This window comes from Oreochromis aureus, linkage group 7, assembly GCF_013358895.1.
Source record: "Oreochromis aureus strain Israel breed Guangdong linkage group 7, ZZ_aureus, whole genome shotgun sequence".
NCBI classification, from domain to species: domain Eukaryota; kingdom Metazoa; phylum Chordata; class Actinopteri; order Cichliformes; family Cichlidae; genus Oreochromis; species Oreochromis aureus.
This window is the reverse complement of record NC_052948.1, coordinates 54,352,147-54,372,155: the sequence shown is the minus strand read 5'-3', so window position 1 is coordinate 54,372,155 and position 20,009 is coordinate 54,352,147. Positions and strand designations below refer to the sequence as shown.

At 38.1% G+C, this 20,009-nt stretch overlaps 2 protein-coding genes across 6 annotated transcripts in view; one reads left to right on the top strand and one right to left on the bottom strand.

Moving 5' to 3' along the window:
• bcl7a (BAF chromatin remodeling complex subunit BCL7A) lies at positions 1–10,339 on the top strand. Of its 2 annotated transcripts, none has more exons than XM_031730770.2 (6): positions 1–171; positions 4,340–4,421; positions 4,583–4,676; positions 5,780–5,929; positions 7,184–7,287; positions 7,496–10,339. In XM_031730770.2, the coding sequence occupies exons 1-6, from the start codon at positions 80–82 to the stop codon at positions 7,568–7,570; spliced, it is 597 nt and encodes a 198-aa protein (XP_031586630.1). In that variant the 5' UTR covers positions 1–79; the 3' UTR covers positions 7,571–10,339. The 2 variants fall into 2 exon arrangements, with proteins under 2 accessions (XP_031586630.1, XP_031586629.1); XM_031730769.2 differs by having other exon boundaries at positions 3–171; positions 4,580–4,676.
• clip1b (CAP-GLY domain containing linker protein 1b) overlaps positions 9,050–20,009 on the bottom strand; it is a 49,475-nt gene continuing 38,515 nt past the window's right edge. For all 4 annotated transcript variants that reach the window (XM_039614271.1, XM_031730772.2, XM_031730773.2 and 1 more), the window contains 5 exons: positions 17,125–17,230; positions 16,867–17,032; positions 16,726–16,778; positions 16,504–16,616; positions 9,050–15,834 (listed from right to left, as the gene is read on the bottom strand). In XM_039614271.1, coding sequence (XP_039470205.1) covers positions 15,600–15,834; positions 16,504–16,616; positions 16,726–16,778; positions 16,867–17,032; positions 17,125–17,230 — 673 coding nt within the window. In that variant the 3' untranslated portion in view covers positions 9,050–15,599. The remainder of the gene's footprint in view (positions 15,835–16,503; positions 16,617–16,725; positions 16,779–16,866; positions 17,033–17,124; positions 17,231–20,009) is intronic.

The following is a 20,009-nucleotide window of genomic DNA, read 5'->3' as shown; positions in this document are numbered from 1 at the left end:
TGGCTCCTCTGTGCGCTCTACTGTTTGCATTGTGTCTGAGCTGCCGGCGAGCTTTAAAAATATTATACCCACCGCGGCAATGTCGGGCAGGTCGGTCCGAGCTGAAACCCGGAGCAGGGCGAAAGATGACATCAAGAGGGTTATGGCCGCTATTGAGAAAGTACGAAAATGGTAAGAGGAAAAGTAGAAAAAAGCAGGTTCGTTATCTAACACGAGAAAGGCTTGCTTGTTGGGGGAGGAGAGGGAAGGAGCGAGACAGAGCGAGGGATGAAATTGAAAGAAAAGGACATTTTCTGAAGTGGATTTCACGGCAGATGTACTTGCAGCTCAGGTGCACCGGGGCGCACTAGTGCGATGCACCACCCCGTCCATCGTCGGGCTAGCACGTTTAGACTACATGTAGCCGGCGTATTTTTCCACTGATTTTAACGGCAAGGGTTGAACCCAGAAGCCATATTTCGATGCAGTCACATGAAGCCATTGCTACCCGCTGTTGAGCTCGTAGCACAGGCGGCGGTTTTTAGGATCGAAACGTCTAATAAGTCCGGACTTGGAAACAATTTGACGACGGCGCTCTTGAGTCGGAGCAGTTTAGTCCGTCTGGAGTTTTAAATTAAGCGCTTTGAGTCGCCCTTTAGGTCTGATAGAGACTGAGGCACGGTGGGGGTTGGGAGAGGGAAGTAGGCTACTGTAGTGCATGGCTGAACACGTAGTGACTCAGTCTTAACGTTTAACACAAGAAAAAAGCCTTTTATACACATTTGAAGGCTCCGATACGCCGATGTTTGTTATGATAGTATACACAATTTAGGTGTGAAAGCTTACTCAGGGGCCGAATTTATTTATTTATTTATATACATACATTATATATAATTCCCTGGTCGGCGTAGAGTTTTCGTGGTTTAACAATGTCCCTGATGTAATTAATATTTGTGAAATTAAACTTAAATATGATTTAGGGCAGGAAAACTCATTTTACTTCATACAGACCGGTTTGATTTTATTGTATTTTACATTCCTACATGTTCATTTGTGAAAAACAAAAAAATCCAAATTGTGCCCCTCGCGTGTTTGGTAGCGCTTCACTTTAGCATAATCACTTTGGTATAATTTTACAACTTTTAAATTGACCAGAATTTAAGTTTCAGTACCTAAAATCACAAAAAGATGATAAAAATCAGAAGGTCGAAGTACTGAAGAATCAGAATTGAAGTATTTTTAAGTAATCGGCATTGAGTTATTTTTGAAAGAGTCAATAAAAACATCTTACTGGTTGGTAGTTTAGAGGAAAAGAAGAGACAGTAAGATGTTTACCCCTCTCACTTTATAATTACCCAATATTATTGGGTTACTGGACGGATTACAGAGTATGCTGACCTCTCCTTCGATTGATTAATCGGTAATGGATCCATAGAAAATGATTTAACATACCACATTCCTCCCATATTATCTTATTGCTAATATGAGTTCCCTGTTAAATTCATAATTGAATTGAACTGAAAATCGTTCTCCCCACACAGAAGATATTCAGGCTCGGTAATTTCTGATAGACCTCACTGAACCTTATTGTCCTACCAGAGCACTTCACTTCACTTGGCTGCTGGCTTATTTGTGGTTCCTAGAATTTTAGACAGTAGAATTCAGAGGCTTCAGTTTCCATCAGTCCTCTCTCCTTTTAAGATTTTAAAGTTCAAAACCTTTCTTTTTTCTTTAAAGTTTTTATTTAGGACTGGATCAGGTGACCCTGAACCATCCCTTAGTTATGCTGCAATTGGCTTAGGCTGCTGGGGGTTTCCCGTGATGCATTGAGTGTTTCTTCAACATTCGTCTCTTTTTGTGTTTATACAGCCGGACTGTATTCAGTCATTAGTAAATATTCAACTCTGGTTCTTTCTCCCATAGTATGTCTTTTGTCATGTCTCTCTCTCTCTCTATGCTCTTCACTTTCCTCTCAACCCCAACTGCTCAAGGCGGACTCCTGTCCCTCCCTGAGCCTGGCACTGCTGGAGGTTTCTTCCTATTAAGAGAGTTTTTCCTTCTACTGTAACCAAGTGTTTGTTCATAAGCGATTGTCTGATTGTTGGGCTTTCTAATATTGTAGCATCTTTACTATACAGTACAAAGTGCCTTAAGGTGACTGTTGTTGTGAATTGGTGTTACATCTCTTAGTAGAGATGGCACGATACCACTTTTTTATGTCCGATACCGATATCATAAATTTGGATATCTGCCGATACCGCTATGAATCCGATATAGTGTGTTTTTTAATCAATAAAACTGTTTTTTAATATATTGCTGCATTTTGTATAAGTTCATACTCAGGTTTAAATAAACAACAACACTAAAGCTATTCTGTTATACCTGTATGTAAAAAATACACTGCGCCCAAAATATTTCATAGTTCAGCAATACTGATCAATCTAATAAACTTAAACCTACTCTATCCCTCCTATTCTGGTATTTTAAAGAGTACTTAGCAGAAATATTAAGCAACCTAACTAATAGGGTTGCAAACTCCCAGCAAAAATAAATAGGGAACCACCCCCCACCTTCCACCTCACGATGCTTAATCGACGTAATGAACTTTAATTTGATGCAGTGTGAAAAAAATGCACAGAATTAAATTATTTTTCAAGAATAATTAAATAGATTCAACATCTTTCTTCAACAGAATTGCAGACTGCACAGATGGTACCTTCCCAAAGGAAAAAGTACTATAGCTTACTAGGGTATATTAGACTTAACAGTTACTATATACAGTAATGGACTTCTACACATTTTACATCAGATTAAAGCTTTGGGTGTAAGATTCGGATAATTATTTATTAAAAGCTAGACATTTTAAATGAGAATAAGAAAGAAAAGTATGTCTTTGTTTGCCCCCCTTTCCCTTTTAATGCCCTATCGGCCCCCCTGGCTAAACTTTGCTAGATCCGCCCCTGCACAGTTACCAGCCGTCAGCTGCATAGAAAAGGATCCTGGTGTAGAAAGTAATATTAAATAAATTCTAACAACAGCTTATCAAGCGTAAACGTGCTGCTGTTGTTCAGCCGCTGGTTTCCTCTTTCTGGGGCCAAAAAGTGGGCCAAAAACAAAGAAGAGTGACGGACTCGCGACAGAAAAGCCGATCAGCTGATCATTGATCAGTTTCATGATTGAAGTAGCAGCAGGAGGGGGAGAGAGAAGAGGCATCTGTTGTGTTAAGGTTAACGTGCGAATGCTTTACAAACATTCAGAGATGAACTTACACACTTGCTTTACTTCTCTCTGGGATAACTTCCTCGGAGATGAAATGCTGGTTTGCTAGCGAGGCTACAAATACACACAGCCACTCTATCACCTGATGCATAATGCTCTGACGTGCTACGGTTATGAGCCCAGTTACGCCTTGTCGCAAGTTTTGTGAGGTGCTTTTTTGATATTTAATGGATCGGATTACATTTTTTATTTCTCTCCGATATCCGATCCAGTAATTTACGTCAGTATCGGACCGATACCGATACGTAATATCGGATCGGTCCATCTCTATCTCTTAGTATCCTACTGAGAGTTTTTTCTTTCTTATCTTTTTTTTTTCTCAAAACTACAACTAAAATGTAAAATTTCTCTGCATTAATCAAAACAATAATGAACTAATTTACGGTTTCATTAATTTTCAAAGTCATTTTTAAAAGGCACCAATAATCGTGGTATCAACTTCACAACTCTTATTTATAGTACTTTTTTGTGCCTATTTTTGGTGCCCAATTACTTCATCGCTTGTTTTGTCAGATCAACAATCCCAAAGTATTAATTTCAATAGTATGAAGGGGAGAATACTGGCAAAGTATCTCATCTGAGAGGCTGAAAGTTACAGTGAGTAATGTGAGCAGATAAAAGGCATTAAAAAACAGAGATCGTGATTATTATTTATTTTTACCCTTCTGCATTTTAAAGACCAGAGAAATGAGTAACTGAGAATACGAGTGTTCAGTATATGAGTGACTAAGCAAACCAATCACAAGCTTTAACCTTTGGTGTTCAAAATGTCAGGTAACATAGGATTTCTTATTTTGTAGCTTCAGGTTACTATCAGAAATGTTCAAGACTTTCAAATATTCAATGGAGAAGGATCATTTTTACTTAATTGAAACAGTGGTACTCTACCAACAACAGCTGGTACACTCTGTACTTTAAGAACATAACTACTATACTACTATCCAATACTTTTTTTAAATTGTATTTTACATTCCTACAGCATCATTTATAGAGTGGCTACAGTTATATCTACACTGCTTTCACATTGGCCCCACATTGGCCCAGAGCCCTTGAGTCAGCTTGGTTTTTCTGTGCCTTACAGGGAGAAGAAATGGGTGACTGTTGGAGACACGTCCCTTCGTATCTACAAGTGGGTGCCAGTTACAGAGCCCAAATCAGATGATGTGAGTTCATTATCCTCATCACCACCATCATCATCATCACCAAAAGCTGTATACTAATTTATTCAAGCTCCATGCTGTGTTTGTCCATCTTCCTGTCACTTTATTGCATGTTGGAACCAGTTTTACTAACTAACATTGCGCGTATTCTTCTGCTTCAGAAGAACAAGAACAAGAAGAAGGGCAAAGATGAGAAATATGGCTCAGAGGTGACGACTCCAGAGAACAGCTCTTCTCCAGGGATGATGGACATGCATGGTGGGTGTTGAAAGCTATCATGTACTTTCATTTAATCAAACATTGCCAACATGCCAACCTTAGAGATTGTTTATATTAAATGAAACTCAGAACCAAACTCAGTTTGGTTGATTTCAGTGTATATATTTTTTGCCCTTGTCTTTTTGACTCTGTCAGTGTGTCCACATGACTTAAAAATCTTCAATCTTTAGCAAAACATTTGTTTATGCCATGCTCCAAAAGCCTATCATATTCTGTCATAAACTGTGCCACTACAATCCGAAATATAAAATGTATTTATAGTTGTATGATACAGCTTCACTTTACAGAAAATGGCAAAAAAAAAAAAGGAGAAAAGTAAGTGAAGCTGTAGGACTTCCAGACAAGCTCGGGAAAGTGAGATAATGTATTCCAGGCATTTTTGGAAGGAAGTAGTTCTTCCATTGCCTGAAACACTCCAGTAACTATACTTGCGTGAGTAACAACAGGCAAAACTTTGTCCAGTCTTTGGTCTGAACACGCCACCTATCATCTCAAGGCAAAAAAACAGAAAACAAAAAGAAAACCAGCCAGGCCCTGTGCTTTTTAATCAAAGGTTTCTAAACTGGAGGAAATGGTGGATTTGTTAGCGACTACTTTTGAGTAACAGATTAAGTTGATTTGTTTTTGCAGTGAGCATTCCCTGCAAAACCTACAGTGTGTGTGTGTTCATGCTGATGAAGAAGCATGTCACCCAGTGTGTCTGTGTGGCTCATTGATGCGTTTTTTTTTTTGTTTTTTTTTTTTTTTCAAAGACAGCAGTGGTGCTATGACACAATAATTTGCTATATTTTAACACAGAGATTACACCCTGATAATGATAAGCGGAAGAGAATGGATGGATGGATTTTTTTTTTCCTGTTTTTCCTTTGCATATTTTTTCTTTTATTGCATTATTATGGCGTGAAATTTGACTCTGTAGACCCTTTAAGTAGCCTATAATGCTCTTTGGAGTCATTCATTTGAATTTTTCATTATGAATCAAGTATTTATAAAAAAAATGAGCATGACACTTAATGCTGCAAAACAAAGTCTGTTTGCCTTTAAAGTGACTGTGCAATACTTTCAATCTGTGTCTTTGCTAGATGACAACAGCAACCAGAGCTCCATCGCTGACTCGTCCCCAGTGAAACAGGAAAACAGTTGTAGCACCAGCCCTGCCCCAGAGCCCACCTCCACATCACACCGTGACAATGGTGAAGCCAAGACTGACCAGAGCCCAGACAGCAAGAGGGGTTAGGCACTTGCAAACACACTTCCAAATAAACAGACAGACACACACACTTTAAATGACAGTCTTATCCAAAGCTCCTCTAGCAGGTGGTGGAGTTGCATTGTCAGATGGGTGAGGAGCCCCTTCCTGTTTTTGTTTTTATCCTCAGAACAAATAGCATCACACTGTGAGAAGATTAAAATGACTGCTTCTAAATAGTTACACACTCATATGGGGACCACAGACACAGTGCAGCTGTCGTGCTGTTCCCCCCGGGACTTTAACCATCAACCATCTTTTGCCCCTGCCCTCAATTCATCTTAATGCCAAAACCCCCTCTCACACATTCACATTCTAACTTACATATTATATTATATTTTTGCATATCTCAATATACTCCACAGCAGCAGTCTTGTGGGGATTGAAGCTAGAAATATTGCACCACAAATTTGAACTGAATGCACAATAAGCAAAGATTAAACATGTTGTACTTCTTTTTAAAGAATAGTGTAATACATTCATCATTCAATTATGGACCAGAGAAGTAAAAACATTACAATAAATAAATCCTAGAATGTGGTAAACAGGCCAATGAGTGTGTCAGTGTGTGTCTATAGTCTAGTTTTTTCACACTTTAGTGTAGCAATACCTCTTACAACCATAACATTAATCAAACCAATTGTTTCTGAATTGATCATAAATAGTTTTCAAGAAAAAATGCCAAACACACACTTATTCAGGCTACTTATTGCAAGGCTTTGCTGGTTTTTGTTGTCCTTTATGGTAGTTACTTAGATATTTTAAATTTAAAATTGTCTTTATTAAACAAGTTAAAAGCAGAATCTATTTACTCATGACAATAATTCAGAGCTTTGTTGTGCTTTTAAAGAAAACCCCAGCATTTTTTTTTAAATGCTTCCGGAATTCGTTGAACACCAGTATTTAGGATCGCAAATAATGATCAACTTTAAAAATCAGTAAGTATTGTATCTTGTCAGCAGAAGAACCTTTTTTCTTCCTGATACGATTGAACCAGTCTAAACCACTGTCCTGAAAGCAAAATGCCATCACTTTAACAGAACAAGAACATCTGAAAAGAATGGGTTTAACTCAGAATTATCAAAAGTGAAAACTGTAGATAAATTTGAGGGTGTTTTTTGCAGTTCCCATCCTGTGCAGTTCATCTCTGCGACCACACTGTCATTAAAGTATAAAGTATAAGACAACAGGTATGTGTGCTCTTGTGCTGATCTATCATTGTCTTAACAATCTCCAGGTAAGAGCATCCCTTCATCAGAGACCTCAGAGAGAGCACAAAGTGCCAAGAGAGACAGCTTGTCCTCAGGGGAGAAGGACTCTTCAGACAGCAAAGCCACTCAGGTATGAACACATCTGTCTATAAAATTCGAATCGGTCTTGTATGATCTGCTGTTGTAACCCCTAGAGGGAGCAGCTAAAAGAAGAAGAAAGTACATCCACGTTAGCTTCGCTTCTCAGGCCCAGAAGATATCCTTTATATACAGTATATCATATTACTATTTATTAGTCCAGAAAAATCCTCAATATTTTCTTTTCTTCTTGCCTGTAGGACCTAGAGGATGAAGCCCCGCCCAGCAAGAAAAGCAAACTGGAGTCCTCATCTCAGGACTTTGAGGAGAGTTAAATGTTTGGGGCTGAGTCATTACTCTTCTTCAGCCTCCTGTCTCTTTCCCTTTGTACCTTCCTCCATTAACTCTAGATAATTTAGGGCTAATGGACATACTGGCTCTCCTCTCACTCCTGTTTTTCTTCCCTCACCTTCCCCTCTCTACCTAAACTAAAAGGGATAATGGACGTCTCCCACCCTTCCTCTCTCACTTTCACCCTAATGGCTGCTTCCCCTCCAGTTTGTCACCTTTGCCCCTGACACTCCCCTGTCACAGAGGGAGAATGGATATTACCTCTGTTCACTGGTCCCCCTCCGTGCTTCCTTCCAGTCCTCCACACTTTTCACTAATGCCAAGAGACACGCCGAACCTGGGCTGCAACCCCCTCTGTGAACAGGGGCAGCGCTGTCAGCCAAGCCACCACCAGGCCAGATGACAAACACTGACCTGCTTCTGTGACTAAAAGAGTTAACACTGGGATTAGGATGAGGTCAATCGCAGACACTGCTCTGAGACCGTTTTTTTAAACGTTTCACTGCTAAGGGTTTAGCTCAGGATAACTGAAGAGGCTAACCTGGTCTCAGATCAGCGGCTGCGGGGGGGAACCTCCACCCTAGGACCACGTCACTTCAATCCTCCCGATGCGCCTCCTGTTAGACTAATGTTCTATATTTGTTTAGGAAGTGTTTAGGGTTTTTTTCTCAGGAGGGTCAATGCACTGTTATGGTATGTCACAATCGATCACAGATAGATTTGCTGCTGTAGTGGATGTCTTTTTTCTCTATCCATGAAAAGTTCACCATTGACATACGTTTTTGTTTTTTGTTTTTTCAAAGAGAGTTCGTTTATGGTTCATAGAGGAAGAATATGACAACGGTACTGGTTGAGATACACTCTTGGTTAAGTAGTAAAGACAGGCATAGCTAGCGTAGGTCCTGGAGGTGTGCCTTGAGTTGCTACGATTAAATACACGTTTTAGGTCAAGCAGGTTTTGAATTACAATTTTGGTGCCATGTTTTGTTTTTTGCCTTACAATTATCACTAAATAGTTTTAGCTGATATTTATTTTTTACCTACAACTGTTTTTCATTTAAAGGAAGAGATGAACATTTTGGGAAATATTTGCTTTCTTGCAGAGAGTCAAACAAAAATATGGCATTGTCACAGCCAGGCATTAGTTAGCTTAGCTTGGTATAAAAGCTGGAAAGAAAGGGAAATGGCTGGCCTGGGTTGGTCTAAAATCAGTCAAATAAGAACTAGGAACACCTGTAATGTTGCAGCAACACACAAATCCACCAGGTTAAATTTCCTTGATGGATGTCGCCCAGAGTAGGACGGGAGAGGAAGTGGCAGAGGGAGAAGCTAGCCTAGCAGAAATAGTATTTGATTTTGGTTATTTTACTTTTGTGAATTTTTCTCTAGGGGGTCACAGCTTCTGTCAAAGACAGTCTGGCCCATAACTCCCTGTGAATGACACGACTTAAGTTTTAGACTTGTTTTTTTTTTTTGTTTTTTTTTCGAAAAGCTTTGGAGATGAAACTAGCTTACATGTTAACATGCTATTTATTATTTATTTACAATTATTATTTTTTACTTTTATACTAGAATGACAAGAGACGACATCCCTCATTACTTCTTGGCACATAAGAAAGTGAGTTTTTAGCAGTGCTGTTAGTTGTAACCTGTTTTTACGCTAGGCTAACTGTCTCCTGCCATGTAATAGCGTTATATCGCATTATCATAAAACTCTGCAAGGAAGCAAATTGGCGTGTTATTCCTTTAAACAGTTGGAGACTGGAATTTGAACACTACCCAGAAGTTAATTTAGTTTTGTCTTGTGAAAATGTTACAATTTGTAAACTTCAGTCAGATCACCAGTTGTTGGTCTTTGTCTACTTCAGGTGTTTTTGTTTTTCTTTTAGCACCTTTAAGTAGAAATTGACCAATTTCCAGGACTGGTTTTCCCACCTGCTCCACCATTTAATCACTTCTCCTCCGTGTAAGTCTTCTGTGTATCACTACTTCTCTATGACCTACTAAAGTCTTTTAGCTCAAACATTGGTTCTAATCCTCCTTCAAGGTGCTGTCTGTTGGCTGAATCCATACACAGGTGGCATCAAGCTCTTGGTTTTGTGCAAATTTGTGCAATTTACTTGAACTTTGTTGTGTGGATTCAGGCCTGTGACCTCTAATGTACAACCTCACACATGTAAGATTTACTTTCATTAATTGAGATTTCCTTGTCAATTTGGATTGAAATGAATTGACTCACCACAAATCAATGATTTCATAACATAACAGGGGCTTTATGATGCAGAATTACTTGATCAGATTTCAGCAAATCAGCATTCACATGGATGGAGAGAAAAGAAATTAAAAAAAATGTCTTGGTATAGAGGACGGATTAGCATATACCTCATTCCCAGTCCAGCAGCGCTGGAACTTAAAATGCTATTGTATTGACATTAACAGTTATAAACAGCATTATGTACACTCAGTTTAAGAAAAAAAAAATCTCACTTATGTTGTAGCTTTCACCTGATTGAGCCAATTGCTTATAGTTTGCTCATAACTGTAAAAAAAGAAAAATGGAAAAAAAGAGCTGTGAGATATAAGATCTTGTATGTTTTGGGGTTGTTTTTTTTTTTTCTTTTCTTGGGACCATATTGTTTTTCTTTAGATCTTGTACAGATTTATGGTTTGGTTTGACTTATTTATTCCATCAGTAGTGCTTGGTTTTTATCATGTCCAATGGTTTTGTTTTCTTAATAAAAGTCACAAAATTTTCTGGGTGTTGATGTTCAGTGTTTGGTGAGAAGAAAAAGGGCACGAATAATGAGGACATCTGAAATAGCAGCCTTATCAAAGTATGCGTTTTGCTTTTGAGTGGCTTGTTTCAGCTTGCTTTCTAGCTGATTTTTGCCAGTATGTGAAAGCTACATATTCAGACACTCATACCTTTGTTACAGTGGAACAAAGACATGAAAAAATTAATAGTAGGACTGACTGCCCAAGGCCCCAATAGGGGCCCTTGGAAGCCTCAAATGAACAGTTGTCCATTCACAATTTTTACTTCTACTTAATGTCATCATTAAATTACCTGAATAATTAAAAAAAAAATAGTGGAAGCTTGGAGGCCACTTTGACAAATGACAAAATGCTTTAGTCCACTCAACTCTTACAGTACAATGCTCAACTCTTACAGTACAGCTAATGTATTTTATTAAGTTGACTGCTAATGAAGACTGAGTCATATCTATAATCAAGAAAGCAAAACTGGGTTATCAAACAAGAAAGACAAAACGCAAACTTGGGGGAATTCAGCTGTTAGCAAAACATTTTTGCAACCACAACTACCACCATCTGGTGGTCTTCAGATAGGTAGGTTTAACGCACGTACGCACTGCCTGAATTTCTTTTACCCAAAAGCTACATCCACGTTTTAGAGTGGTTTTAGCTATTCTCTTTCATGTGTGAATTACACTGCCAAGTTTCAAATTTCTCCTTTTTTCATGCACTCTCACAATATCTGAGGTACTGAAGACCTGGTTCGTTTTTATTTCGATTAATGTACCCAAGACAACAGGAAAATGAGTATATCAATTTCACAACAGAGATGTTTTTATGTATATACTTTCCTTATTTTTCTTGTCAGACAACTATTGAAATGTGAAGAAAATGCATCTGGGAAAGAAACGAGCAGTGCCACAGCTGTTCCATATCTTTGTGCATGTCTTAAAATCAGCTATAATGCAGGTTGAAAGGTATCTTGGAGAAATGCAAAAGTGGCTGACTGGTAAGAGGAAACAAAGGACAAGAGAGTAGCTTTTCTTTTCTTAGCATTTCTATTGGACTGTTCAGGAGTATACAGCACATAGAAAACAGTGACATTTTCCACCACATCAACATCTGTAAAACGGTTTGAAACCATTTATAGATGGTGCCTGAAATTGTTACATATAAAACATTACACTAATAATTAGACTCATCACTTATAACAATGTTTTAAAGTCTATACAAATATCTTTCCCCTTGAGTGAAAACCTTATAGAATGTCAGCCTTGTCAACAGGGCAAAAAAAAAAGATGTACACACAAAAGCTATCTTTTTGTTCCATGGCACTGTGTACACATTTAGCAAAAGGAAACTTCTCATTAGTATTTACAAAAACTAGGGTCAGTGGTTAGTCATGTATTATACACTGTTACACTGGAAGATTCAATATGATCCAAAATTGTGCTTTAGTATAAGATACATCAAATAAAAACTGCTATACAGGGTTAATTTAAAGAAATAGTTTGGCAATTTAGGTAATTCACTTAGTCGCTTTCTGCCAGCTTTAAAGGATACAGCTGGTTATGAAAGAATTTAACCAGCTAACATTCTTGTAGTAGCACCGCTAAAGCTCACAAGCAGTTATATGATCATGTTGCTTTAAATAGTACAAAATTATTTTATTTTTTTTAAAAAGGCAATTTGTTTTATTTTCAACAGATTATTTATAATGCTTCCCAATATTTCTTCAATATTCTTCAATATGTGCTAAGCTAAGGGAAGGGATAGCTCAGTAGGTAGAGTGGTGGCCCCATGATCGGAAGGTCGGGGGTTCGATTCCCCTGAACAGCTACCCTGAGGTACCCCTGAGTAAGGTACCATCCCTACTGCTCCCCGGGCGCCCAAAGGCTGACCACTGCTTCACTGTGTGAATTTCCCCACGGGGATCAATAAAGTACACTTTCTAAGCTAACCTGGTGTAGCTTTAAGCTGACCGCACTTTAGCAATACATTGAAATCCATACAGTACTACCATATCACTTTGTTTATTGTGCTTATAATTACAAAATCCACCAGATGTTAGGATTACTTTTAATTTCTATATATGTGCCAACATGTGCTTTAATTATGTATTTTGAGGTTATTATTATTTTGTAAGAAACCAGGTTATACAGGAGTTACACATGCTCTGTGATAACCATGTTCACAGTAAATGTTTTTAGTGTATAATAAGGTGGCATTCATAAGGTAACTTTAAATAATGATATATATTCATTTGACAAACTCCAGTTGTATTGTGACTTTTAACATGGAATAGACTTTAGTAGTCAGTGTCATTAAACTCTCGAAGCGAAAAAGCAAAATTACTAAAATGTCAAACTTTTGCTTTAAAGGTACTTGTTGCAAATTCCTTTTTAAAAATCATTCTCATCTTCAAGAGACAACTAAAGTTTAAGCAGGGCTGGACTACACTATGTGTAATACCAATTTCCACAACAAGGTGGTGTAGCAAGTCAGTGTAACCTACAACTCTATTTTGGGCATTTTCAGCCTATTAGATAGTACACTATAGAGAATAGACAGGAAAGCAGACTCAAACCCAGGCCTCAGTATATGGTCCCCTGCTCAAAAATGCTATTTGTAGGGGTACCCAGTGTAACCTACATTTAACCAAGCAAGTAACTAAGAGCACATTCTTATTTTCAACACACCTCCTGATCAAACGCTGCACCTTGGTGCTGTAAGTTTTCCTTAAATGGTGGAGAGGGAGATTGCAAAAAGTACCTTTAAAGAGGTCGGCATGAAAATTAGTGCTCAATGATCGGCACTGTCCTCCTTGAAAAAATAACTATTAAATACTTTGAGAAGAAAACGTACATTTACTGAATCTTTAAAGTGGATAGTGCAAAGCTATCAAAGTTAGTAGAGGCTTCTGGAGTTTCATTTGGGCAGTTTTCTGTAACATGAGGCAGATGCATTTCAAAAGCCCACCTATACTACAGTAGTCCTAGTACAGACTATACACCTTCAATCAGTGCTAGCTTATTTTCCCTTAAGGGTGTCACTGGCTAATAAAAGATCATACAATAAATAACAAAATGCAACTTCATTATTAACCCTCAGTAACCTTCTACTGGATTGTTTGAAACATATCAACCTGTGGGAGACTAAACAGGAAAATGTGTTTGTTCCTGATGTTGGAAAAAGCTGTTGAAACCTAACCATGAGATCTGGTTAGTTGGTGTTTAGTAACTTTTGATTAAGTTCCCCATTCGTCACAATATTGCAGGCAACTTTTAAATCGTAAACTTTTATGCATCTCAGGAAATGGTCCTTAAGAAGCTCTTAGAAATAAGAACAATGTGAGATCATAATGAAAAGCTCAGAAGCAGTTACTAAACAAACAGAATTGTGTTATTTAGTTAAGCAAAGAAACTTTATACTGAAAAAACGTAAGTGTGAAGGTAAACCCATGCTTTGAAAAAAGGACCTGAAATTATTATTTTTTGGAAAGTACCATTTCCAAGGTCAAGATTGAACTATATCCATATCAGAAAATATTTACATTTTCAGCATTTAGGTTATTACTAGAACTTAGGTTGCTAAATTTGTTTAAACAAATTAAGTCAAAAATATTTTAAATATTAAATTGAACTATTTTAATTGGAAATCTGTGACAAATTTAAGAAAAAATATGAAATATTACAAGAAATAAGTCATAACATTTTATGATAAAAGTGATCATGTTTTGAGAATAAGGGGTCGTGTGAGAATGAGAATAAAGTTAAGAAAAAATATCTTACTATTATAATATAATATTAATTTGATAAAATAAATGCAGCAGTCTAAGAAAAAAACGTGCCGTAACATTTGGAAAATACACGCAATATTATGAAAATAAATTATTTAAGAAAAAAGAAATCCCTTCATTAAAAATGTCTGTAGAACATTTTAAATAATAAAGCCAAATGTTTTATTGAAAAAGTTGTAATATTCTGAGAACAAACAAATTAGGTTTTACAGTGATGCAGTATTTTTAGAATACTAACTATGATAATTACCATTATAAGAATTTAGTAATAATATTCCAAATGTCTATTTTAATATGTGCAGTTGAAACAAAGTGTTGAGGAAAATTTGTCTGCTTTTCCTTGTCAAAGTAGGAATGTGGATTTCACTCATATGCAGCTTAACGGCAAAGTCTTAATATTGAAAAAAAATGAATCCAGCTCATACACACTTCAGAAATGGACATTCTTACTTTTTCACAATTCCTTGCATTACCATGTTCGATCATTTTGAACTATTTTTCAAGGATTCATGTGTTGTTGTGCTTTGAGCTTTGGGCCATTTAATAACAATTACATTTATTGCATCTAATTATGAAGAGAGCCACGTTAAAAGTTTGCTTATACTTGATGATGGCAAAGTAACCTGATGGCAGCATAATCACAGGTGATTTAAGATGGCACTGAACTGTTTCACTGTGTGATGAAGAGCATGTATGCTAAAAAGCACACACTATTAATATGCAATAAATAAATAAAACTGGAGTTCTGCAGTACGCCAGCTGTTAATCCTTTTTTGTATTTATGTATTTCTTCAGCTGGGCACCTGCCCCATATAGTGGTGAGGATGTGCATGGTTTTTTTTTTTTTCTTGTTTTACCTATATTTCCACCAAAATATTACAACTTCTTCAGTTTTATTATTATAATTACTTTTCCCAAAATATTTTTCCCTTTTTTATTAAAAGGGCTTTACAAAATATTGCATTAAAACATAAAAAAAATGTTATGGCAGCATCAGTCTGATTGGTTTCTAGCTTCACACTGAGCGATGTGAAACAGAGTGGAGAGGTGCTTCATCTTCCCTTCATTCAACTGTGCTTCCCTTTGCTGACCATCAACAAATTCAGTTATTTTAGAGAAACTGAAATGCAAAATAAACATTAAAAATGACAAGTGCAGAGGACAGATTCCTTTTGTTATAAACATCAATATTGCACCAAAGCAGCATACAGTATTTGGACGAGCATTCCTCATGACACAGAATGGAGCTGCAGAGTAAAGGATTCAGACCAGGACAGTGGCTACTTGTGATATGCATAAATACGGTATAAAAATACATTATGGAAAAATTTGCAGTGGCTATATTCAGACATGTTGGGTTGGACTGTGGGAAAAAGAACAGGAGAGGAAAAGGTGGTCACTGCAGTTTTTATGGGGAGGAAGCAAAAGGAAGGGGAAGGAGAATAAAACACCTGGAGCCTCTAGAAGGTCTGATCATCATTGCAGGACTCTGTGGCATGTCCGAAGGCCTCGCAGATATCACAGTAGGGCCTTTCAACGGCAGGGTTGCCATGGTAGGTGGTGTGAGGTACAGAGTCGGGGCTCTGAGCCTGAGTGGGGCAGTCCTCTGTGTCGTGGAGGTCAAAGCAGTCACAGATGTCACAGAAGAGACGCGGGGTCGCCTTCTTCTCTCGCTTTGATATGCCTTCATCAAACCTACGTTAAAGAGAAAAGCGAAAACACACAAGCTGTGGCCATGGGTTTTTATCTGAATATGTTGTATGTAAATCATTGTATACTACACTTGTGTTTTCCTAGTCTTTTTCCTTGAAAGTGTTAGACAACAATGTGATGAGTAAAGTGCACTGGTGGTCCAGGAGCGGTTTTAATTGTTATAACACAGAAACAGCACTAACACAGAGATATCTGATCGTCCACTTAACTCTGTGGTCTGCCATGAATGGAGTGAAGCCTGCAAGCTGATTCAGGGAGCCAAATACAAACTACATTCATTCTTCTCACCTCTTATGCCAAACACACCTTCATATTTAGTGGTTTATAAGAAGAAAAATTCCCATCTCCAGGGGATTTTTTTAAACACTCTCCAGTCTTCTTACATAAAACATTTGCAAGGAGTGATGAGCTTAGATGCCCAAATTCTAACTTTTTTATGCTGCACTAATGAATCATTTCAAATGTCAGTTGTCTGTCTGAACTAAAAGCTTTGCTCAATTATAATAAGAGAGAGCAGCAGAAAACTGACTACACAAGCAAGAGAGATTGACTGGCACCTTTGATTGAAAAACTAGTTAATTAGTCTAGCTAATCAATTCTAGACGATTTGTTTGTGCTCATTAGTTACATGTTTTTAACAGTATTTCTTACCCATCAGTCCCGTCGTTACCATTGAACTCAGACAAAGCAAGCTTCTTCAATTTGATCTTCAGCTCCTCGTTCTTCCGCTGCAGGTCCACAATCACACTATTCAAGAAGTTGATCTGATGGAGAAAATCACACATATCTCCTCTTAAAGGACGCTGGGGTCATGTGTGCAAACATTAACTGGAAACCGAGAATGAGATCAGTTCTGTTAGTGGCAAGTCTTACCTGTCCCTCTGCAAACTCCTTCTCTTCCCTCAGCTGCTCCAGAGCTGCATCACCTGCAAAAGTATGTCAAAGACAAGAAAATAAGTCAACAAACAATTTTTTGTATCTCTTGTCAGATACAAGACTGAAGTATTTTCTCACCAGAGGGTGGGAGTTCCTTGTCTCCTTCCTCCAAGGCTTGTGCTCCCATAAGCCTTTGCTCTAGACTGTGAACGCGGCTCTGCAGCTGAGCTTTGTCTCTCTCTAGCGTTTCCACGGCCGACTGCAGGGTCTTGGCCATGGCGTTTTCTCCTCGCAGCACCGCGATCTGCCGATAGAGACAGACAAATACCTTACATATTTGGCATTACACAGGACAAATGTAGAGTGTCCAAGATACTGTAAGCTGAGCGTGAGTACCTCATTCCTCAGAGTTTCTAATTCCCGGTCTTTGTCTGAGATTAAGGCTCCAGTGGATTTCTGGAAGTTTGTGTCCCCCTCTGATTCCACATTTGAGACAGTTTCTCTGCAGAAAAATGTGTACAAGGAGTAAACAGTGAGAGGACTTTTTATTTCCAGTTTCTTGCCAGTGGTATTTGCTAATTTATGAGTGTCCTTCCAAAAATACTGGACCTTAAGATGTTAAAGATGTCGATTTATTCATGAAAGTTACCTTTCTTTAAGTTTTCTGTCATTTTGACCAAGATTTGACCTCTTGAGCTACATATAAACTGTTGTCCCACTTTTTACAGGGTCACAGTTCAAAATAATCTACATCCTACACTAAAGCTTTGTGCGTCCACTCAGTTCACCCTTTGTCTGAAACGAGATGTATTTGCTCTCCATTGAGAGCCATAGCACTAAAAGTATCCTGAATAGAAATCTAAAGGAGAAATGGTGGAAACCCCTCCCCTCAAAGACTAAAATCAGGGAAATTGTTGTTGCATTTATTTGGTAGTTTCAGCAGCCATGTGGTTGCAGACATCTCCTTCTCCCCATTATTGTTTAAAGAATTTATGTAAGGTTACTAAAAAAAACTCCCTCTTTCCACATTGCCTTAATATTCTAAATTAAACTTTGCAGGTAATTCTTGGTTTCTACTATCTATGTTATTCCTCACATTTAGTCTTTCCTTGCGTATGACCTTTTGTATTTGTTTTAGATTTTTTTCCTGCCCCTTTGCTGGAATTGGTTATTATTGCTGATGTCCTCTTTCAGTTTTTCTGTGTCATTCATTGGATCCCTTCTCTGTGATAACTTATACATAACGTGCATTATCATGGGGTTTGTTCAGTGCTGTGTTGAGTAGGGGATGGGTCGACTGAGCCGATAACAAAACTATAATATTTTATTATCAATAATAACGTGAACGTGTGTAGTATAAGTTTTGGTTTATACTTTGGTTTAAAAACAACTTTGAAGCAAAATCAGATTGGTGCATAAAAATCCTACAGATGTATTTTTGGATGGATTTTTTATGTCCCACTGACCACCGACAGTTAGAGAGAGAAACACTGTGTTGTTGTAAGGATGCGTGAGCACAGCTGAGATCTGTGGCAGTTTCAACAGTATTTGAAGTCCTCTTCATGTCTGCTTATGTGTCTTCCAGAACAGAAATTTGTCTGTTTGATGAAACAGACAAAACCACCACTTAAGACCTTCACTACTTTACTTAAAAGTAAACCATTCATTCGACCCCAGAAAGTAGTAAAAGCATTCAAACAACCATGTGAAAAAAAACATTCACTGTGTAAAAAGACCCTGTGGCTCAGTGGCTTGTAGAAGCAGCTTTACCAGCAATAACTTCAAGTGATGGTTATGACTTTATTAGTCTCTCACATTATGGAGGAATCTGTTTCAACATCGCTTCACCTCATTGAGGTTTATGGACTTTCATTTATTTCATTTTCTTAAAGTCCCAACACAGTATTGAAAGAGTTGATAAAGCTAACAAATGAACTCTGGGTTTTTAAAACGTCTTGATTCTTTTTATTGTCGGTGATTCTGTTGTCATCATCATCATTGTCCTGTTGCATGACTCAGTCTTATCCGAGCTTTAGCTGTGGAACAGATGGCCTCATATCACTCCAGAATACTTGAATCATCCCAACAATTTCTCACAATGCCTCTTCCTGCCTAAAGACTAAAGGTGAGCAGGCCTTTGCAGTTACTGTCAATTGACAATCGGCAAATTTAAATCCTTAAAATTGCCAATTGTCGATTCAACCTATTTTTAGTTTCTTTTAATTAAGTCTGAGATCCCTATTGGTTTGGTCACACTTTCTACTGCTCTTTCATTTGATTATCATTGTTTTACCATTGAAATGAGTTATTATCCTTATCATGTTGCCCTGTGAGGTCTGTGTTTTGTAATGGTTTTTACCAATTTTAGAACTTAGTACTTGGAGACCTGGATTGCAAATAAGTGTTTCAGCAAAGCACTGGTTCAACTTCTCCATCCATTCGCTTCCGCTTATCCTTTTCAGGGTCGCGGGGGGCGCTGGAGCCTATCCCAGCTGTCATAGGGCGAGAGGCGGGGTACACCCTGGACAGGTCGCCAGTCTGTCACAGGGCCAACACACAAGGACAGACAACCATTCACACTAACATTCACTCGCACATTCACACCTAGTGACAATTTCGATTATCCAATTAACCTATCCCCACAAGCTGCATGTCTTTGGACGGTGGGAGGAAGCCGGAGTACCCGGAGGGAACCCACGCAAACACGGGGAGAACATGCAAACTCCACACAGAAAGACCCCGGCCTGATGGTGGAATTGAACTCAGGACCTTCTTGCTGTGCGGCAACAGTGCTAACCACCGTGCCACCGTGCTGCCTACTGTTCAACTTCTGTTGTTTGAAAAATGTGATATATAGGTAAAAATGACTTGACTTGGCTTGACTATGCTCACATCTGTCCAAAGGACATTGTTCCAGATGTTTTGCAGTTTGTTCATATGCAACTTTGCAAAGCTGTGCTGCCATATTCTTTATAGAGAGAAGCTTTCTTCTGGCAACCCCTCCAAACAAGTGCAGTAATCGTGCTGTCATGAACTTTAATATTTCCCATGTAAACTGAGGCCTTCAGATTCTGAAAGATGTAGCACCTGAATAATCATCTTAGCTGTATTTCAGCAGATTTTATCGCCGATTGCCAAAAACAATTACGACAGAATAGTGGCAACCAGCTGACACTCCGGCAACATATCCGTTCCAGCAGTCTTGACAAACCAAAGAGAAGGAGAGCAGTTTGTTTCACTGAATCATTTCTCATGTCTCTTAACGTTTACTTGAAAACAAT

Excerpts from the sequence above, each read along its gene's own strand:
- bcl7a (XM_031730769.2), top strand. The coding sequence starts at position 80 with ATGTCGGGCAGGTCGGTCCGAGCTGAAACCCGGAGCAGGGCGAAAGAT. Across the intron at positions 4,422-4,579 it reads CAGAGCCCAAATCAGATGAT|AAGAACAAGAACAAGAAGAA; the intron begins GTGAGTTCATTA and ends CTTCTGCTTCAG. Across the intron at positions 4,677-5,779 it reads AGGGATGATGGACATGCATG|ATGACAACAGCAACCAGAGC; the intron begins GTGGGTGTTGAA and ends TGTCTTTGCTAG.